A 21,021-nucleotide genomic window follows, 5' to 3' on the forward strand; every position below is an offset into this window, starting at 1 on the left:
AGCCTATCGCAGCAACAGGGCAGCAAGCTGGCCGCTGCAAGTGAGGAACAGGTAGCCTTTTTCTTGTTAGAAACTCAGCATTTCATAGGCATGAAAAGACATTTTGCCAAAGCATTTAGCTGCTTTGGCATGGGCTACACATATTGCATGTGCCCATGGCCTTTTTCAATTGGAGTGGCTATTCAGGGGTATAACTTTCTTAACTCATACATTTGATTTCAGGAAGACTTCCAAATGAGTCAGCTTCTAGCCCTATCTTACCACCTCCAACAATGCCTGTCTCAGAGGTCAACCAACCCCGTATGGACAATACCTACCCGCCCCGGAAACCACAACTGGATGCTAGTATGGTAAAAGTGAACATTCGTTCTGGGATTCTGGCCATGGAAAAACATTTTCCACTGCACTGACCAGCTTTCTCTCATGAGACCTTACTAAGAGTCCAGGTCTTGTTTATAACAGAAAAAAAAAAATCCAGAAACAATTGAAATGATTGACAATAGGAAAATGGTTGAGTAAATTCTGGTATAGCCATATATTGGAATGTTGTGTATCCATTTAAAATGCTGTTTATGAACAGATTCAATATCTTAGGGAAAAGCTCATGTTATAATGTTTACTGAATTGTTGCAAAGAAAATCAAGAAATGACCTGAATGGCCATCAGCCATTTAGATACAACCATACTGTGGAATATTACACATTTATATAAAAAAAATAAGTTAGATATGTATCTACTGACCTGAAAGGTGTCCCTGATGGATTGTTAAGTGAGAAAGCATGTTGCAGAGAAATGAGCTGATTTCATTTTAGAAACAGTATAATAAAAATTCTCCCTTCCTGTGTTCATTTGTTTGCACGAGAGAGAAGGTTGGAGAAGGACACTTACCTACCTGCCTGTCAACTTCAGTTACTTTGGACTGGGCGCAAGGGAGAGACCAGAGATTAATTTGTCTTTGTAATCTTTGTGTTACATATATATTTATCTATGTGTATTGCAAGTGCACATGGCCTTTTGTAATTTGACTGAAGAATAATTTACTGAAAAAAGAGAACACAAAATTCTGTACGCATTATCTCACCAGTGGGAAATATGCATGGAAAAAAAATTAGAAAAGGTAAATGAAACTATTAACAGCAGTTACCTCTGGAAGGATGTTGAGATTATAATGTTTCCTTTTTCATTTTTGCCTGTATTTTCCAACGTTTTGAAAGTGAGAATAATGTATAGATTACTTGTTTAAACTATAATGGTCTCCACCTTCTCACCCACCAATCTTGCCTTTTCCTAGCATAATCTGGCCTCTGTCCACCGTGCCACCTGCCACCTACCTTTGTGAAAATTCATGTATCCATTCAGCAAATACTTATTGGATTCTAGGCACTGGGGATGAAGGAGGAACCAGGACAAAGCTCCTACTACTCAGCATTCTTATCTCCAGAGGAACCATTTAGACATCAGACTGAGACTTCCTCCAAGACCCTCAGTTTAGCCTCTCTATGGGACTCCCCCTGTCGAGTCACCTTCTCCTGAATTGAATTGCCCTCTGTTTCTCCTCCCACCATTCTGCCTGCTGCCCTGCCCACTACTCGGTCACCTTTCTTGCCCCTCATCCATGGAAAGTGTTCTCTGGGGCTCCGTTCTGAGCCACCTTCCCCTATTTCTTCACTGTTCATACCCAGATTCTGAATCAGAAACTGCAGAGCTGTGCTAGTCTGAGCCGAGGCAGCAGTCTGGGGTGCTGGGCTGGTGGTGGATGTTCGTATCAATGGTCGTCCAGGATGTGAATGAGAGTAGCCTGTGGTATGGCTCTTGTGGGATTTATACTCCAGGATCACTCAGAGTACTGCCAATGGGACGCACATGAGATGTATTTGCTTATGTCTAGTCTATGATCTGAGCCCTATAGCCCGCCACAGGGTCTAACCTAGAGGAATGAATGAATGAATGAATGCATGAGTGAATGAATGTTACGGTACAGTGACATCACCAGGCAGATGTTAGAGCATGAGTGATCTAGGGGACTCCTTTGGAAGTTGTAGGGATAGAAGCTTTATTTCATTGTTATTGTGGTTGAATATTTCTCTAGTTTCTGGATCGAACTTGTTCAAGACCCTATCTGATTTTCCAATTATAGTGCCTGTTGTTTCTCTATTGATTAGTCAAAGTTCTTTCTATATTAAGGATATTACTGTTCTACCTAACATTTTTGTATGCTTTTTGATTTTGATTCTGTTTTTGACATACAGCCATTAATGGTTTTTGTAAAACACTATCAATCTTGTAGTATCTTCCTCAACAATCTTGTCGTATTCTCCACAGCTTTTCTGTTCAGAAAATCTCAGTTCAATCATTATTTGCCTATATTTTCTTCTAATTATGTTTTTAGCTTATTTCTTCTTAACTTGTTCCTCTTTGTTCTAGCTGGAATTTAGTTTAGGATGTGGTATGAGTTGAGGAGATATTATTTTTCCCAAGTAGTTAATTAGCTGGCCCTACAAAAATATTTTTTTCTCATTGACTTTTTAATGTTGTCTTATGCATATTTCTATTTTTATGTGTATTAAGGCTACTGTGTCATTTGATGATTCTGTTTAGTATCTTGTAGGATGAAGCTACTACATTTGCTACCTTTAAAATTTTTTGCATTGTCTGTAACTGTCTCTTTTTTCCAGTTAAACTTGGGTATCGTTTTACTAAATGTAAAAGAGGTCATTCGGCTTTTGATTAGAATTGCATTAAGCTTGTAGATTAACTTTTCAGGAACTTTTCAAAAGGTTAATATTCTAAATTAACCTTTCAGGAGTCTTTCCACTCAAGATTATGCTGTGTCTCTCCAATTATTCAAAAATTTTTATCCCTCTATAAAAGTTATTTTCATACAGTGCCTCCACATTCCTTACTTAGTTGTTTTTTTATTTATTATTTGCATTTTGTGGTGATCATAAACAATACTCTTTTTTCTTCGTATTTTCATCTGTCTCTGGCATACAGAAATGTTATTGATTTTTATATATGTACTTTGTATTTGGCTACTTAACTGAAATTCCTTATTAGTTCTAATAACTTTATAATTGATACTCCTGGGTTTTCTGGGTATATTAACATATCATCTGCAAACCATATGCTTGCTTCTCTCTCATTTCCTCTTCTTTTGTCGCATAGGCTAGCTCTTCCAATAAGGCGTGAAATCTCAGAGGTGACAGTAGCATTTCTAGCTCATTCCTGATCTTAATCAGGTGTTTCACCATAAGTACGATGTAGGTAATTGTTCCAAAATGATGTTTTATCATGGTTAAAGAAACGCTCTTTCTCCTAGTCCTGAACGCTTACTTTAATCAGGTTTACATGTTTTATTTTATTAAATGCCTGTTTTGTGTTTATTCTGAAGACCTTAACTTTTTTCCCTTTTACTGGGATACTTTGTGTTAAAGCATTTTTATTTCAATATTAGTCATTTTAGAGATTAACTGTCCTTTGTCAGTTAATCCCTAATGTAGACATTAAAAAAAATTAGTGTTGGCCCTGGCTGGTTGGCTCAGTGGTAGAGCGTTGGCCCGGTGTGTGGAAGTCCTGGGTTTGATTCCCAACCAGGGCACACAGGAGAAGCTCCCATCTGCTTCTCCACCCTTCTCCCCTCTCCTTCCTCTCTGTCTCTCTCTTCCCCTCCTGCAGCCAAGGCTCTATTGGAGCAAAGTTGTCCCAGGCGCTTAGGATGGCTCCATGGCCTCTGCCTCAGGCACTAGAATGGCCCTGATTGCTGCAGAGCAACGCCCCAGATGGGCAGAGCATCGCCCCCTGGTGGGCATGCCAGGTGGATCCCGGTTGGGCACATGCGGGAGTGTGGCTGTCTGCCTCCCCCACAGCTTCTCACTTCGGAAAAATACAAAAAATACAAAAAAAAATTAGTGTTGAGTCAGTTTATTAACGTCATAGTTAAGAAGGAGGATCTAGAATGGACTGCTTACATCTGAATCCCACTGTGAGTAACCGTGTGATTTGGGCCCCCTTCCTTAATTTCTCTTTGCAAGAGAATTGCAAGTCAATATATGTAAAGTTGTTAAAAGAGTATCTAACCAAACACTTACCAAATATAAACAGGATGTTAAATTATCAAGAACTTGGCATGTGCCTGCTACTGAGCTTTGTGTGTGGCTTTACAAATGGGAAAACTCACACATGGTCTGCTTTCTCATGGAGCTTACAGCCTGGCAAGGAGACAGATATGTATGAAATAACCACATGGAAGCATGGAAAGTTGCTTCAGTAATAAGTGCTGCCAAGAAGAGGTTACAGTGTCATGAGAGCATATAATTAGGGTTGTCTTACTCAAGGAGAGACGTTTGACTCTCCTTAAGAGCTGAAAGATAAATACACCCAGACAGGAAGGAAGAGTGTTCTAGGCAGAGAAAACAGCGTATGCAAAGGTCCTGTGGCTGTGGTAAGAGAGTATAGCAGAACTGAGAAGGACAGGGTTTGATGGGAACTAGTGGACACAAGGCTAAGAGGCCACTAGGGGCCAGATGATGCAGAGACCCTCTGAGGCCTTAGGTGGTTCTTTTCTTATTGAAGAGCAATGAGGAGGTCCCCAAGCAGTAGAATCACTGCATCACCAGAGGGTGAGATAGCGGAGCAGACCCGCCGGCCCCACCCAGATCTGTGGCTCAGAGTCTACATTTCAGCCTTGTCCCCAGATGATGTGTACACACAGTGACGTCTAAGACCTCTGGCCTGGGAGGAATGTTTCCAGAATGAGGGTGTATGTAGCAACAGTGTTAGAAGCAGCTGAGAAAAAACTCTATTACATGATGACTGAAAAATACCCACCGGGCCCATCAGTGACCTTAGTAGACCTGTTTGGGTATGTCACTGGAACCGGAAGGCAAAAGCCACTGGGTTGGAGTGTGAGTGGGAAATAAGGAAATGGAGACAAAAATTGCAGAGAGGTTGTGTTCTCTAGAAATTTGGCTGTGAAGAGGAAGACAGACATAGGGTTAGAGGGAGGTGAGGAGTGAAGTGAGGAATTGATTCCTTAACGAGAGAGTTTTGAGCACATTTAAAATGGGAAGGTTCTAGTGGAGAGCAAGTGCTGAAATGCATGCATCATATAGAAGAGAGTAGAAGACAGAAGCATGTTTAAGGTTCATGAAGAGGAGGGAAGGAGAGATGGGGTCCAACGGGCACACGGAAGGATTCCATTGTCGTTGTAAGAACGTCCAAATCTGTAGATAAATTTTTTTAAAAATGTATTTGAGCCAGAGAATATACATACCTTGAAGCAAGATCTCAACAGACTTAGAAAATGCTTCCCCGAGTGACAGTTTGCAGCTTCTTTTATGCATTTGGAATTAGGGAGGGAACAAAAGGCAGATTCCAGGAAGGCGGGGAAGGCAAGGCAGGGATGGGATTACAGGATAATGAGACTATGTGTTCTCCGTCCGGAGGGTGGTTTTTCCTCTGAGGGGTCTGAAAAGAGGCATTTCAAATCTGCATTAACCTAGATTCACAGAAACAATGGACAGGGCTTGCTTAAGGCAAAGATAAGGCTTTTATTACAGAAGAGATATGCCTGGGGCCTGACTACCCACCAGGACCTGCCCGATTAGGAATTTATGATCAGATCACCCTGCGAGGTTACCTTCTGTAGAAGCTACTTGTGTACAATGTTTAGATTGAAGGAGAGGTGCGTCCTCTGTCGGAGGGAGACGCGTGGGGCAGGCTGGCCGGGTTTGGAATCGGGAAGACAAGGGATCCCTCCTGATGGCTTTTCGTTCCTCTGGGGAGTGAGAGGAGAGGACGGCGGCTGAAGCGAGGGGCCTGGAGAGCCGGGAGGCAGCAGAGGATGGAGAGGGCTTGCCCTCGTCACCTCGGCGTCTAATGTAAAGGGGAAGCCCACGCTCCGCCTGGTCTGGTTGCCTTCTAGTCCCCACTCTCTGAGCCTTAGTGTCCTACACCTCACCAGGTTGTTCTGAGGTGTGGCTGCGACCATGCACACTGTCACCTGGACGGTGCACGGCACCACCCGCCCTCCCCCCCTCGGTGGCGAGCAGAGGGCTGGCCCCAAGGAAACACTTGGAAAAGCGGGTTCATGATCCTCTAACCCAGGGGTCTCAAACTCAACTCAGCATGTGGGCCGCAGAGCAAGATCACAGCCTTCGGCGGGCCGCACTAGGTCTACAAAAGGCAACTGTTACGCAACACTTTTCTCACTGCAGTTGAAAACAAAAAAAAATCAGTACAACAAGCACAATCGTACATGCAGTTTACTCAGTGTCACAAAACGACCAGAAACTGTAGTTCGCATCACAACTGCTATTAACTAAGCTAATATCTAGCTAGGATGCTAGAGAAATGAAAAATACAAGTAGGCTCCTAGGCTTACTTAATTTTATCCAAAATATTTTGAACTTCGTGGATTAGTCTGCGGGCCACACAAAATTGTTCGGCAGGCCGCGAGTTTGAGACCCCTGCTCTAAAGCATTGTTCCTGTCTCTCTGGAAGCTTCTAGGAGTTCTTCCGGCCACACTGAATGGCTCCTTTTCTCTCTCCCAGGCCAGAACTGCACATTCCAACTGCAAGGCCCCAATGGGACAGTTGAGAGCCCAGGGTTCCCGTACGGCTACCCCAATTACGCCAACTGCACGTGGACCATCACCGCGGAGGACCAGCACAGGATCCAGCTCGTCTTCCAGTCCTTCGCCCTGGAGGAGGACTTCGATGTCCTGTCGGTGTTCGATGGCCCACCCCAGCCGGAGAACCTGCGGACCAGGTACACCTGCCCTCTCCCCCAAAGCGCACAGCTGGGCCCCGAGCCACGCTCGCTGGGAGGAGGAACCTGCTGGGGTGAAAGTGCATGGTCAGCAGCAGAGAACTCTGTGTTTAAGAGGTCCGCCCTCAATTTCTCTGCCTTCTTTATGTTTCCCCGTCCCTTTCTGCTGCTTAGATGTAGCCAACAGGCAGGGCTCGTGAGCTGGATATCTGGGAAGACTTGACAGAAGACATAAAAGGGTTACAGAGAAATTCAAATTTTTTTCTAATGAAAACAGTTTGCGTGCCTATGGGTGTAGGTTTGTACATCGGTTGGTGTATATTCTTTGCACACACATTAATTTTATCCCCTGGGAGCTAGCAGATATGAGTTGAAGGCTCATAATAGTGGCTCTCTGTCTTGCATCCTGTGCTTGAAAACCACTAAGACTTGGTTGGAATTTGTCTTGCCCTGGGTAGCCGTGGCTGTGGGCGTAGAATTAGAAATTTGGGGAAGATGCCATTCCCTCAAACCCCACTGGTGAGATAGCTTTCCGGTAACCCTGAAACTGCCTCCTACCTGGGGGGTTCACATGGAGGAGGGAGACGGGTGGAAGCTACCACCGCTGCAGAAAGGGCAAGCTTCCATGGGGCAAAGGTATTGGCTCCAGAGTCCTCGCTCTCAGGTTTTGTTGATAGGGACCTACCCTGCTCCATTGCAAGTCTTGTCCTGGTCCTGCCAGCCAGGCTTTGGGTGCCCCAGGAAGCCAAAGGGTTAATGACTTACCAGCCAAGTCCTGGGGACTTTGGGGTACTAATTAACGATGTACTAATTAGTGATATACTAATGAGAGGTTCCCTGCCAAGTCCTTAACCTCAAGGCTTTGTGTAAGATGTCTGGAGCAGGGTCACAAACAACATTTACAATTCAGCCCCAGCCCGCCTCTCTCTGGCAGCCTGCCCTCTCTGGGCGGTGCAGAGGTGAGACTGCCAAGCCTGCAGCGGAAGTGGGAGCACCTGGGCCCCCCTGACTAGTAGTGTCTTTCAGGCCAAACTGGACTTCTCCGTCTCCCTCAATGCTCAGCAGGGTTTGACACACACAGTAGGCATTCAGTGAAACTTGGGTGAAGGGACTGGAGTCCCCCTTCCCTCATTCATGCCACAAACATTTCATGAGCATCTACTATGTTCCTGACACTGGCCTGGGTGTTGGAGATGTAGCAGTGAGCAAAACAAACCCACAGTCTTCACAGAGGTTGTATGCTAATGGGAGAGACAAGCCTGGGCTTGAAGATGTGAGTTTAGAGTTCAAGGACATCGGGGCTCGATAGATTAAATTGGGAGATTGGGACTGGATAGTGCTTAAAACCATGCGACTGGATGAGGTCACAGGGGAGCAAGCCCTCACGTCAGAGGTTGAGCTTAGGTGACAGCGTGTAGGGTACCTGCATTGACTTTTTTTTTTTTTTTTAATTTTTATTTTTTTTATTTTACAGAGACAGAGAGAGTATCAGAGAGAGGGATAGACAGGGACAGACAGAAACGGAAAGAGATGAGAAGCATCAATCATTAGTTTTTCGTTGCGACACCTGAGTTGCTCATTGATTGCTTCCTCATATGTGCCTTGACCGCAGACCTTCAGCAGACCGAGTGACCCCTTGCTCAAGCCAGCGACCTTGGGTCCAAGCTGGTGAGCTTTGCTCAAACCAGATGAGCCCGCGCTCAAGCTGGCGACCTCAGGGTCTCGAACCTGGGTCCTTCCGCATCCCAGTCCAACGCTCTATCCACTGCGCCACTGCCTGGTCAGGCCCTGCATTGACTTTTGGTGCGTGTTGAATGACTATTGAAAGATAACAGTGTCCAGTCAGGCGAATGAGGTGGTTGGTTGGGTAGGGACACGAGGCAAACTTACCGATTCTGCCTGCTGGGGTTATTCCCGCTTTCCTGGCTCTTCAAGCAGGATCCACGCGTGTGTGGTCAGACTTCTGTGTTCTGCCATTTGGGTTTGCTGGCTCTGAGTGAAGTATTAGGAGACTCACCCTAATACTCTCGCCTGGAAGGGTGGGGGTTTCGTGACCCAGCAAGGTGGTCGTTGGTGGGGGGTGTGCATACCCGGAGCCCGCACTGCCTGTCTGGTCGCCCAGCCCTGTTTGAGGAGGAGGCTCCCAGGGTTTGTACGTTCACTAGGTCATCCTGGCTTGAGCTCCTCCTCTGTCATCTTCCAGATCTGGTCAGATCAGCTTATTTCCGAAGTAGCCAGGGGCGTTCAGGCTTGGCTGAGGGGAAGGCTGGAGGGAGAGCTCTGCCTCTGGGCACCCCTGGAGCAGAGGAGCTCACGCCTTGGAGGACACTCGGAGGGACAGGGACCCCAGTGGATAATCCAGATAGCATGGAAAATGGGCTCTCTGAAGGTTTTGAAACAACACTCCTCTGTGTGTGTTGCGAGACTTTAGTTATTTCATAGCAAGTGTGTTTGGTGAGGACCCTAGGGTCTTTGTGGAATTTTTTATGTTTTTGCATGGTTACTAATCTACTCAGATTTTCTTTTTACCCGTGAATCAGTTTCTCTGTGTATGTTTGTCTAGGAAACCATCCATCTTAGGGAGACTGTCAAGGGTATCAGTGTAGAATTGCAGGTAGTTTTCCCACGAAACATTCCTATGCCCACAGTATCTGGGGTCACATCCCCTTTCTCATGTCTGCACCTGTGCATTTGTGTTTTTCTTTTTACTCAGTTGGTCTTGCCAGAGTTTGCCTGTTTTATTGGTCTTTTCTAAAAATTTATTTGAGAGAGAGAGAGAGAAATCAATTTGTTGTTCCACTTATTTATGCATTCATTGGTTGATTCTTGTATGTGCCCTGACTGGGGATCAAACCCACAACCTTGGGTATCAGGATGATGCTCTAACCAACTGAGCTACCAGCCAGGGTAATATTGGTCTTTTTAGAGTTTCAATCCTAGGGCTATCAATTTTATTCTTTCCTTATTATCTAACTTATTGATTTCTGCTTGTATCTTTATTCATTCTCCTCCCACTCACCTTAGGCTGATATTGCTCTTTTGCTGATTTTGTGAATTGAATGGGTTTCATTATTTCTTGTGTGATAATAAAAACATTAAGAAGTGTTTTCCCCTGAGTACAACTTTGACCACATCCCATTCATTTTGATGGATAGTCGTTATTGTAGAAAGAGTCTTTAATTGCAATTTTGTTCCTTCCTTGACTCTAGGGGTTTTTTTCCTCAAAATTTCCAGTAAAAATTTTTTTTTTACTTAAAACATTATTATCCAGTTGTACTGCATTATGTTCAGATTGTAATTTCTACTTTGGAGAATCTGTTGACTTTATTTTCACAGTGTAAGGTCATTTTTTTGTAGATGTTTGATGAGTATTTGAAAAGAACAGATTCTTTGGTTGAAGGGTAAAAATTTTGTTATTAATATTATTTAATTTCCTGATTTCTTCTTTGTTGTCTAAGTGATATTTATTGAGGATAAGCAGTGTTGCTTTTCCATTTTCCCTATTGTTTTTGTCAATTTCTTCTTTTATTTTTATGTTTTTATTTTATATATTTTGATGCTATACTTTTCAGCATGTATTTTTAAACTTCCCAGTGTGAATTATGTATTTTTTCAATATAAAATTTTATGTCTATCCCCAAACATTTTTTGCTTTAAATTCTACTTTTATACTGAAATTAGCCCCTTTGGTTTTTTTTTTTTGGGGGGGGGGTAATGCATCTATTCAATCCCTTCTTGCCAAGTTCTCTCTTTTTAATATCGCCATGTCATTCTTTTAACTCTATCTCTTAGTATAAGATAGAGTTGGATTTTATTTTTAAACCTTTCCTGAGAGTCTTTATTCTTTCACAGGAAAGTTTAATTCACTGATACTTTTTGGGTGATAACCGATATAGTTGCTCTTTTGTATAAAATTTAATACTTTGTGTTTTTCGGCTTCCTTCCTTACTGTTCTTTCCTCTCCTCTATTTTTAAGTGTGAGTGGTCTGCCTTTTCTGTGATTTCGATTCTACTAGCAGTTCAACTTAGTTCTTCAGAGCACATTTTAATCTGTATTCCTCTGTCCGCATCTTGTCCAGTTGGTATTTTTCTTAATCGGGTGTTATTGGCATTACTCTTTCTAGACACTCTTTAGCGGTCATAGCATGTGTGTCTCTCTTTGTCCCGGTTTCCAACATGGGCACAGAGTCTGTCTTTTCATGCACCTCAGGCTATTCCCATGAGCACTGAGGGGGTTAGCTCGCAGGGAAGCTTAATGTGTTTGTCTTGCTTCTCCGTCTGGAACTGGCATTTTTCTTAAGACTTTTATTCTTTTTGGTGCTATTGTGAATAAAATTATTTCTAATTTCATTTTATTTTTTTTTTGGATTACTCATTGATAACATCTAGAAATACTATTTTTGTATATTGATCTTGTATCCCGTGACCTAACTGAACTTGTTATTAATAGTTCTGATAGTTTTTATATCTGTGAATAATAAGTTTTAGTTTTTTCCCAATCTGGTTGCCTCTTTTTTTTTTTTTTTCTTTGCCTGACAGCACTGGATAGACCCTTCAGTGTGGTGTTATGTAGGAGTGGTGAGACTAGCCATTCTTGTCTCGTTCCTGATCTTAAAACATTCCGGCTTTCCCATTAAGAATGACGCTGGCCGTAGGTGTTTGGCAGGTGCCCTTCTAGTGGAGGTGTTTAAGCAGAGGGTTTGGCACAGCCTGGCTGCAGTAGGGAACATGCACTGGGGTGGGAGCCAGAATGGTGACTGCTGGGCCAGGCAACAGGCGGTGGGCGCATGAACAGGAGCCGTGAGAAGAGCAGGAGCTGTGCACCTGGGCGATGTTGTGGGCGAGCGTTGTCCCCGGCGGTGCAGGGGGATTTATGGGGACTGTGGAGTGGGACTAGAAGAAAGGAAGGGGTGGAGGATGACTCCACAGTGTCAGGCGCTTGGAAGCAGAGGGCAAGCCAGATCGGCCTGCGGTGAATTCTAGTTTCCGGTTAAATGTGTTCTCACAGCCTACCGGGTGTTTTCTGCACTGATGTTATCGTTCGTTCATCCAACGGAACAGGTCGGTCACCTCCTCTCGTCACCTCCTCTCTCAGTATTTTCCTGGGAGACGTTAGGATATGGCGGGAATAGGCCTACATTTATACCTGGCTCGGTTCTGCAATTATTTCTGCCGTGACCTGTGCGAGGTTTGGCCTCTCTGCGCCTCAGCTATAAGACAGAGGTGACACAATCTGCCTGACACGGTTGTTGAATGTGAGCACCTGCTGCAGACCCCTGAGTGCTTCATAAACACTATTCACGTTTTCCCTGCCCTTCTGGTCTTAGGATGTGAAAACTCGGATTGTGCTAGAGGGCTTTGGTGCCTGTCTTGACATTTCACTGTGGCTCGTCATTAGATTTTTTATATCAGGGAACTGCAGATGTGGAGGACAGACCCTAAAAGAGCTATTGGGCTCCCGGGGGGTCATTCCCTGTGGGTGGCATCGCTGAGCCCGTGCTAGCCCAGCAGTGTGGCAGCACTGCCGAGGAGCCCGCAGCTGGTTTCTCTCTGCTTGTGCCACCCGGGCTTCCTGTGTGTATTGTCGACCACTTGACGGGCGTACGTTTTGCGATTCTACTCCGCTGTACATTTTTAATGGATTTCCCTCGGCTTCCCTTACTTCCAACACTGACCTTTTTCACGTCATGTGCAGATGCAATCCAGCATAAGGCGGGAGACTCCCCTCCCCACCCCGATGCCCAGCCCCCTCCCACTCACCTTTCTCCAGCTGCTTGCTCATGGGTTATGCTGTGAGCAACGAGCTTCCCCCCTGGTTAGATTCTCAGCCCCCTGAGGCTGGGCGTCAAGCCTCTACCACGCTTTGCTGTGGCGGAGCCATGAATGAAACAGACATCTCGCAGGGGGATGACACGAGTTTGAGTTCCAGCCCCTCCTCATCCCCTGGGCTTTGGGAAGCCGCTTCAACTCTTATCCTCAGTGCCCTCATCTATGAAGTGGGCAGATCAATGTCTACCTCCTAGGCTGGTTGGTGAGGATTACATTAAATAATGGGCATAAACCACTTTGAATTGCAATGAGATATAAACAAAAGGAATACTTGTATATTTGTAAAAAAAGGAAACACAATTAAACCAAAAGGACACACACACACAGAAACTCAGTAAATCTACAAGTCACGAAGTGGAACAGTAGTTCTCAACTAAAGGTGATCTTTAGCCCTGGGGGACATTTGACAATGTCTGGAAACATTTCGGGCTGTCAGACTGGAGAGGGGCTATGGTTTATATATAGTGGGCAGAGGCCAGGGATGCTACCAAACATCCTGCCCCGCCCAGCACCGCCACCCACTACAAATGCCAGTAGTGCTAAGGCTGTGAGGTCGAGGGATCCCACGGCCTCTACTATCAGGCACACCTAGATTCTAATCTCATATGTCAGTGACCTTGGACAAATGAGTCAATCCCCGAGCCTCAGTTTCCTCCGCTGAGAAAGGGTGAACTCTCAGAGATGCTAGGGACTGCGGGCTGCACCTGGCACCGTTCGCGAAGAGGTGCCAACAGGCACACGGTGCACAGCTTGTTCTATATGCAGATGCAATTCATCTCCCATCGACTCCCTTTCTCCACCAGGAGTTAAGAGCCATCTTCTTGAAAGCATCTCACATTTCATCTAGAGCTATTCACAAGCAGCAGGATCCCAGGGTGCCAGAAGGCAGCGTCTGACTGCTTGAAATTAAATTTACAATAGAAGCTGATCAGATTCTTCTCATAATGGATCGGGGTGGGAAATGGGAGTAGGAGCTGGTCCTGAAGGCCAGGACGATGCCTGTAGGAGTTTGGAAATTAGCAAGGAAAGAACAAAGAGCCTTCTGGAGAATGCAGTGTCAGCCCTGCCCGGATGAATTACTGAAACAATCCCCATGTCTCTGCTTTCGCACAATTAGATGGCCTCTCTGTGCTGGCAGACGTCCGATTGCATTGCAGTTTAATGTGGAATGAAGTTTTCTAATGGAACACAAGCGAACATAATCTATGAAGACGTTGCTAATAAACTGCATCACTGTATAGTGGAGGGTTTATAGGGCGCTGGTGATGACTGCACCAGTTAAGCACAGCTAAGCGTCTCTTAATTTAGACATTTGAGCTCAAGTTATGGGAAACACTACCACTCGTTCCCTCAATTACTGGCAATACACATTCTGTCATCAGCCTAAGGTGGAATGCAGTTAGTCATTTGGAGCTGGTTGCAGATTTCACTCAACTGACGTTCGACACCTGTTTGGAAGTGGTAAAAAAAAAAAAAAAGACTCACCAATTTGCCAGATTTACCGTCTTCTTATGAATATGCATCACCGCCCAAGCCCCTAAGGAAGCTGTCTGTAGGATTTCTTCTAAAGCATGCCTGGTACCTCAGTCGGGTTGTCCTTGGACTGTCCTCTCCCCAGAGTTCTTGAGAATGAGCTCTTGTGGGCAGGGGGTGACTGGAGGGACCCCTGGGGAGGAGGGAGCATCCTTGTTCAGGACTGAAGCAGACAGAGGACCCTGGGAAGGGGAAAGAAGAGAGGATCACACTGGACACCTAAAACGGGTCAGCCATTCATGCTGGACACATTCGTTCATTCATTCATCCATTCATTCATCCACTCACTCACTCACTCACTCACTCACTGTTATGTATCTATCATTTATGGAACTTCTACCAGGAACCCCAAATGTTAGGGATACAACCGTTTAACAAGACAGCCTGTGATTTCAAAAAAAAACTTATGCTCTCTTAAAAGATAGACAACTCAGTGAAGAAGAGGCAGAGGCAGTCCAGAATGCTGAGACTGGGGCACCTGACCTTCGTCTTGAGATCTTTGTAGGTTTTGATCTGGGGGACCTGGGACAGCTTCCCTCTACCTGCCCCTTTGTTTAGTTATCATTCTTCATATCTCAACTCCGTTGTCACTGCCTCACCCAGGGAGTCCTCTGAGACACCCCTACTTTTAACCTGGTCAAATCCTCCTGTGATGATTGAGTCCTCAGATTACCTCCCTTCATCCTTCGTGGTTTTACATGAGCGTGTGTCTGATAATCTGGTTTATGCTCATTTTTCACGAGCCTGTAAGCTCCCTGCCTACAGGGACAGTTTCTGTTTTACTCTGCTTTGTATCTCCTGTAGGGCCTGGTTGAGAGTAGGTGCTCAACAAATATTTAGGGAGTGAATGAAGGAATGCTCTCTGTGGAGGAAGGGACCCTTGATAAGGCATGGAAGGAGGGCAGGGGAGAGTGTTTCATGCCAAGAAAATAGTATATACACGGGTCCAGGCAAAAAATGAGAGAAAGTCTAGGTGCTCGATGACAATGGATTCATTGTGGGTGGGGTGTAGTGGGAAGGGGTGTGTGTGGCCAGGTCAGATCTCTAAGGGTCCTATGTGCCAGGCTGGGGAGCTTGTGATGTATCCTAAGGCAAGAGTAGACATACCAGAAAGTCTTAACTGGGCATTACACATGTTATCTCATACTTCAACAGCACACCCGCGAGACGGGAGGTATTAATTTTCTTTGCAGGGGTTTAGTACATGTCTAGGTTCTCTAAGCCGCTAAGTGGCTCACGGAGTGGCTCTCCGACAGCCGACAGCCGGAAACCGGGCTTTCCTCCCCACACCAAGAAGCCTTCTCACTGCTCGGGACTCATTTGCATTCATTCCATTTCCTTTTTAAAAACACATTCCATTTTCCTTGTTAAGCACTTTCTTTAAAACAGTAAAAGTAACAGGAACTGGCTACTTTTAAAAAAGAAAGTCAAGCTGTCAGGCAGCGTATCAAGTAAAACAACGCCAAGTGCCTTCTCGTCCTGGTCCCGCTCCCTGGAGGTAACCACTGTTAACAGTTTGGTGTGTGTCCAATTTCGTTTTAACTACAGATTCATTAAACTGCCCATGAGGCTTCCTGGGACATCCATCAGCCCTTTAAAAATTGTTCTGATGAATTAAGTGTAAACTAATTAGAAACATGGATTCAATTACCCTCGAAACACACAAGGGTTTAATAATTAATAGGAAGAGGGCTTGAGGCCAAAGGCATTATGGATTTTATCAAACCCCTAACATCTGAAAAGTAAATATATTTGATTCATCCTAAATGCTGGCAGATTTGCCATCCAGAAGCAAACCTATGGGTAAGAGCTTTATATTTAATCATTAGGAAAGTTATCTATGATTAATAAGAGGTCAGCTGAAGAGCAGAGAAGCCAAAGCCTGCTGGACAGGGCCGCCTAGGACAGGGCAGCAGCCTGCCTGTCTGGATTACTGCCATTGGCTTTAATCGTGGTCTTTCACCAAGCAAGCTTGGGGGGAGTCACTCTGGTTCCCAGTGAGATCCCTGACCCCTACTGTGGGCCCACGGCATCTGAGGAGCAATACTGGGCCAGGAATCACTGCAGGACTTGGGCAGGAACGTTCTGTTTTTCCCCTTGAACCATGAGCTATGATGACTTAGATGGACCCAGAGGAGGGTTGGGGGGTTGGAATAAATATTTACCTGTTGTGCGCCAAGTGCTTTCTGGACCGTATCTCATTTGATCTTCACAGTTTCCCCAGGGGTAGGAATTATTACCTCCATTTTGATTGTTAAGAAAATGGAATCTCTGAGGTCGGATCAAAGGATCCAGAAGAAAAGGGGACAGAGGGAAAGGGGATGATAGGGTGACAGGATGGGACGAGAGCAGAAAAGCAAATCCTGGAGGGAAGGAGGGAGGGCATTACAGGGAGGGGGACAGGGAGGATGTCCAGGGGAACATGGGGTACATTAGAATCTATATAAACACAATAAATTAATAATAATAATAATAATAAAGAAAACAGAGTCTCTGAGAAGCTATATGCCTTGGGGCAGCTGTGTTCCAACTCCCAAATTCTGCATGATACCCCAGTTCACAGGGGTTGGCACAGCTACACCAGGGCTGAAGTCTGCCTGGCTTGGGACTTGGAACGCCAACTCCAGTGATCCAGGAGGTGGCCAGGTGCTCTGTCACCTAATGCCAAAGAATGGGTGTGGGCAGAGGTGGTGGGGGTTGGGTCTAGTAGCTGGTGATAAACAGCCAGGTGGCCAACATAGTTGGGATCCTGACCGCTCTCTCCATTCTTAGTAGTTCAAGGTCAGAGTCTGTTGTTGTTTTAGCAGAACCTTATCTTGCTAGTTGACCAAGTTTGCTAGTTAACAGCAGCCAAAATGAAGGCCCCTTGTAGCCTGAGTCTCAGGCAAGAAGGCTGTGCTGCCTACACCCCTCCCCATGATGAGTCCTGCCTGCAGTGCCACCAGGTGTTGGTCAAAGATGCAACTTTGCCCCAGAATGGAGTTGGCCACTTCTTGACCCTCATCTTTTGTTGCAGGTGGTAGTAGCCAACAGGGCTGCTGCTGATTTAACAAAGTGTCCCCTTTTATCCTCAACCTTTGTTCCTTGAACCTTTGGGACATCAGAAAGTGCTTTGCAAGGGACTCTGGTAACCCGGGTGTGTTGTCCTCGTGGTGCAGGCAGGTTTGGACATGTAATTCTGGACTTTAGTCGGTGTCAGCAGAAATGGTACCCAAATAATACCTCTCAAGTATTGAGCTCCGTCTTCCCTTAGAATGGATGCAAATAGAAAAGAAAGCCAATTCTCAGCTTTCAAGTGAACAAAGAGCCAAGCTCTTACTTCCTTGGGTAGGTGGGTCAGAGCCGCTACAAGATGTACCCAGCACCAGGCCTGGTGCCAGGAGGCCTGGGTCCTGGCCCCACTCGGCCGCTGGTTTGCTCGTGTGCTTCACCGAGTCCTGTTCCCTCCAGGGCCAGCTGCTTTCTTCTGACTTATAAACTGAGCACTTAAGTTGAGCGGAACTCCAAAGCTTCTTCCAGCTCTGAAATTATATGACTGAGTGACGCCAGAGATGTGTGTGGAAGGCCGGTAAACCCCCCTGAGCTCCTCAGATTATTTCTGCCCTATGCAGTCACAGTCACTGCTGTTGGCTCTTCCAACAATTCTGCATTTGTCGTTGGCATCAGGGTTTTTCTTCCCATGGCCTGTTACGCAGTGTGGCCGAGAAAGCTAACTGCCCACCATCATTCTTGCTCCTCAGCCACAATGTAGAGTTGCCTATGGGAAATGTATCATGCCTTACCAGGGGTGATATTTCCCAGACCCCCACCTCTTGCATCAAGGTGGGCTGTGTAGCTTAGTGGTCAAGAGAAAGAGGACAGAAGTAATATCCACCCCTCCTAGGCCTGGTCCAGAAAAGCTCCCCTATGATCTACTGTGTCTCTTTCCCTAGAGACAGGAAATGGAAGAAGCCCAGATACCTGGGTGGCTTTATGAAGTAGAACCCCTCCCCCCACTGCTGCTGCTCGGCTGGATTTTACATAAGTGAGACATAAGTGTGTACATGAACTTAGACTTCTGGGAGTCCATCTATCTTTGTAGCTAGTGTCTCCGTAGCCATTTAGCCATTGCAAACTCTGAGCCTTGGACCTTAGGGAGTAGGTAAGGATTTTAGACAGCAGAGTCCCTTAGCTTTCCAGAGTTGACACGTGGTCTTGTTTGCTTGCAGAGAGTGGAGGCTCCCAGATGGTCTGGCCTTTGTGCCTAAAACTTAGGCCATTGCACCATAGGGGTGATCTATTGTAAAGCAAACTTTTGCGCTCCTGACTTTTGGTGGGTTCTTTCTGGCACCGAAATGTGGTTCTGGTTGCAGTAATGACTCCCATCCCATCCCCTGCAGCTCCAGATGAGTACACGGTGTGCTATTATGGTTAGGGGAGAGGCTTTGGAGCCAACCTGCCTGGGTTCAAGTTTGTGCGCTGCCTCTTACTGTCTGTGTGACTTTGGGGAAATCACTTCTCTCTGAGTCTCAGTTTCTACATCACAAAGTTGGGATTATATTAGCATATACCTTACAGGGGGCAGTTGCAAAGCTTCTACCCTGCAAGGCACAAGACAGGTGAAGACGCTGCACATGTGGCAAGTACTCAGTAGATGTCAGCTGTTTGGTCATGACCGTCCTACTCAAAGCTCACCTCTTCCAGCTACCTCCGCTCTGGTCCAAGCCACCATCACCTCTTGCCTCGATGATCACAACAGCCTGGTCTCCCTGCTATTGCCTTTGTCACCTTCAGTCTGTCCTTAATACCCGAACTAAAGGGATCTTACTTTCTCACTTTTTAAACAATAAACTTTTAATTAAAATAAATAGAAATAGTTTTAAATATACAGAAAAGTTGTGAAGATGTTAAATACAGAGAGTTACCCTCACCCAGACCCCTCTATTATTATCATCTTGTATTTGTGTCGTGAGTGTGTCACAATTAATGAACCAATATCAATATATTGTTATTAACTAAAGTCTGTATTTTATTCGGATTTCCTTAGTTTTGTCCACCCTGTATGCTAGGGTCCTCCTGGAATAGCCCATGATGTGGCAGTTTCTCAGACTTTCCTTGATTTGGGTGACAGACGACACTGGTCAGGTGTTCTGCCTGATGTCCTTCCGTTTGGGATTTGTCTGATGTCTTTTCTCATGATTAGATGGGAGTAATGTGTTTTTGAAAGAAAGACCACATTTTCATCACATTGTGTCAACGATACAGACTATCAGCATGACTTATCCCTGTCGATGTTGACCTTGATCACCTGAGGTAGTGCCAGCCAGCCTTCTCCACTGAAAATTACTCCCCCCTCCATACTGTCCTCTGCGGAGGGAAGTCACTACGTGCAGCCCATGCCTATGAAGCGAGAGTTATGCTTCATCTTTACGGTAGAATATCTACATAAATTATTTGAAATTCTTCTGCAGGAGAAATCTGTCTACACGCCTCCGTTTATTGACTTACTGATATCAGTATGGATTCATGGGTATTTATTTTATACTTTGGGTTATAATCCAATGCTAGTTTCTTTCTTTCTTTCTTTCTTTCTTTCTTTTTTTTTTTTTTAGATGAGAGGAGGGGAGATAGCGAGACAGACTCCCACACGCACCCCTGACCAGGATCTATCTGAGAACCCCATCTCAGGCCGATGCTCGCAACTGAGCTATTTTTAGCATCTGAAGCTGACTTGCTTGGAACAACCGAGCTATTCTCAGTGCCCAGGGCTGATGCTTGAACCAATTGAACCACTGGCTGTGGGAGAGGAAGAGGAAGAGAAGGGGGGGAAGGAAGAAGAGAGAAGCAGATGGTCACTTCTCTTATGTGCCCTGACCGGGAATCAAACCCAGGACATCCATATGCTAGGCCAACACTCTATCCACTGAGCCTCCAGTTAGGGGCCTACTTTATTTCTTTTGTTGCTCAAATTGTCCCAGATTTGGCCATTGGGAACTCTTAACATCGCTCCTGTCTCCTTTGACATTTCCCCTTTATTGTCAGTTTTTGTGGTTGATGTTGTTTCAGCTGTTGTTTCACCAAGGGTCTTTGGACACACGAGCATTGGTTCCTTTCATGGGAAAATGGTCTAGAAACCAAGATCTGGCAGGCACTGGGTATACTCATTGCATTAGAGTGTCCTTGCTTCTAGACCCTTTCAGCTGATAGAGCAAGGCAGTAGATGTGTGTGTACTAACCCAAGGGTCTGCACATACCTGTAATTGTTCTATCTGTATCCATCCGTATCTATATTCAGGGAAACATGAGTGCATACTGAAGTCTCCTCTCTAACCCATTACCATCTGGATCATTCTAGCCCCCTCCCCTTGCTTATCTGGAACATCCACTCCAACAGCGAGGATCTGGGCTCCCACCACCCACCGTACATTTACTCGTTGTTCAAGTCCAGGGCACAGGTCTAGTGCTATCACAACTGTGAAGCTGTAACCCAGTGGGGAACAGCATTTTTAACTAGAGAACAGTGATTATGTGCAGTTCTTCTTGCCTTTCGTCTTACAGATTCTCCTCATTGTGGAAGTTACTTAGATCAGCACTATGGAGAAAATACACATCCGGGAAGGGCTGTGATGTGTAAGGGTTGATGGTTTAATAGGGTGGTTAATAGGATGGTTAATAGGGTGTCACAGAGCAGGTGCCTCTTGAGTGAAAACTTGAAACAAGGTGGGTTTGCTGTCTCCACCAGCTTCAGGGGACTCCAGGGCACCTGTCGAGGAGCTCGTGCCGACCAAGGTGGGCTCAGAAGAGTCCTCCAGTTGCAGGGCTCCACCCTGGAAGTGCCCACACTTGCTCCTTCCAATTCTGTTGGATTGTGTCAGGTTCCCAGAAACACTGTGTTGAGTTGGTTCTCTGAG

The 21,021-nt window shown here is 45.5% G+C and overlaps 1 protein-coding gene across 2 annotated transcripts in view; it reads left to right on the top strand.

Moving 5' to 3' along the window:
- The window catches only part of CSMD2 (CUB and Sushi multiple domains 2), a 606,087-nt gene that overhangs the window by 52,898 nt on the left and 532,168 nt on the right, over positions 1-21,021 (top strand). For both annotated transcript variants that reach the window (XM_066269721.1, XM_066269723.1), the window contains exon 2: positions 6,553-6,769. In XM_066269721.1, the coding sequence (XP_066125818.1) occupies positions 6,553-6,769 (217 nt within the window). The remainder of the gene's footprint in view (positions 1-6,552; positions 6,770-21,021) is intronic.

This window comes from Saccopteryx bilineata, chromosome 3 (assembly GCF_036850765.1).
Source record: "Saccopteryx bilineata isolate mSacBil1 chromosome 3, mSacBil1_pri_phased_curated, whole genome shotgun sequence".
Taxonomy (NCBI): Eukaryota; Metazoa; Chordata; class Mammalia; order Chiroptera; family Emballonuridae; genus Saccopteryx; species Saccopteryx bilineata.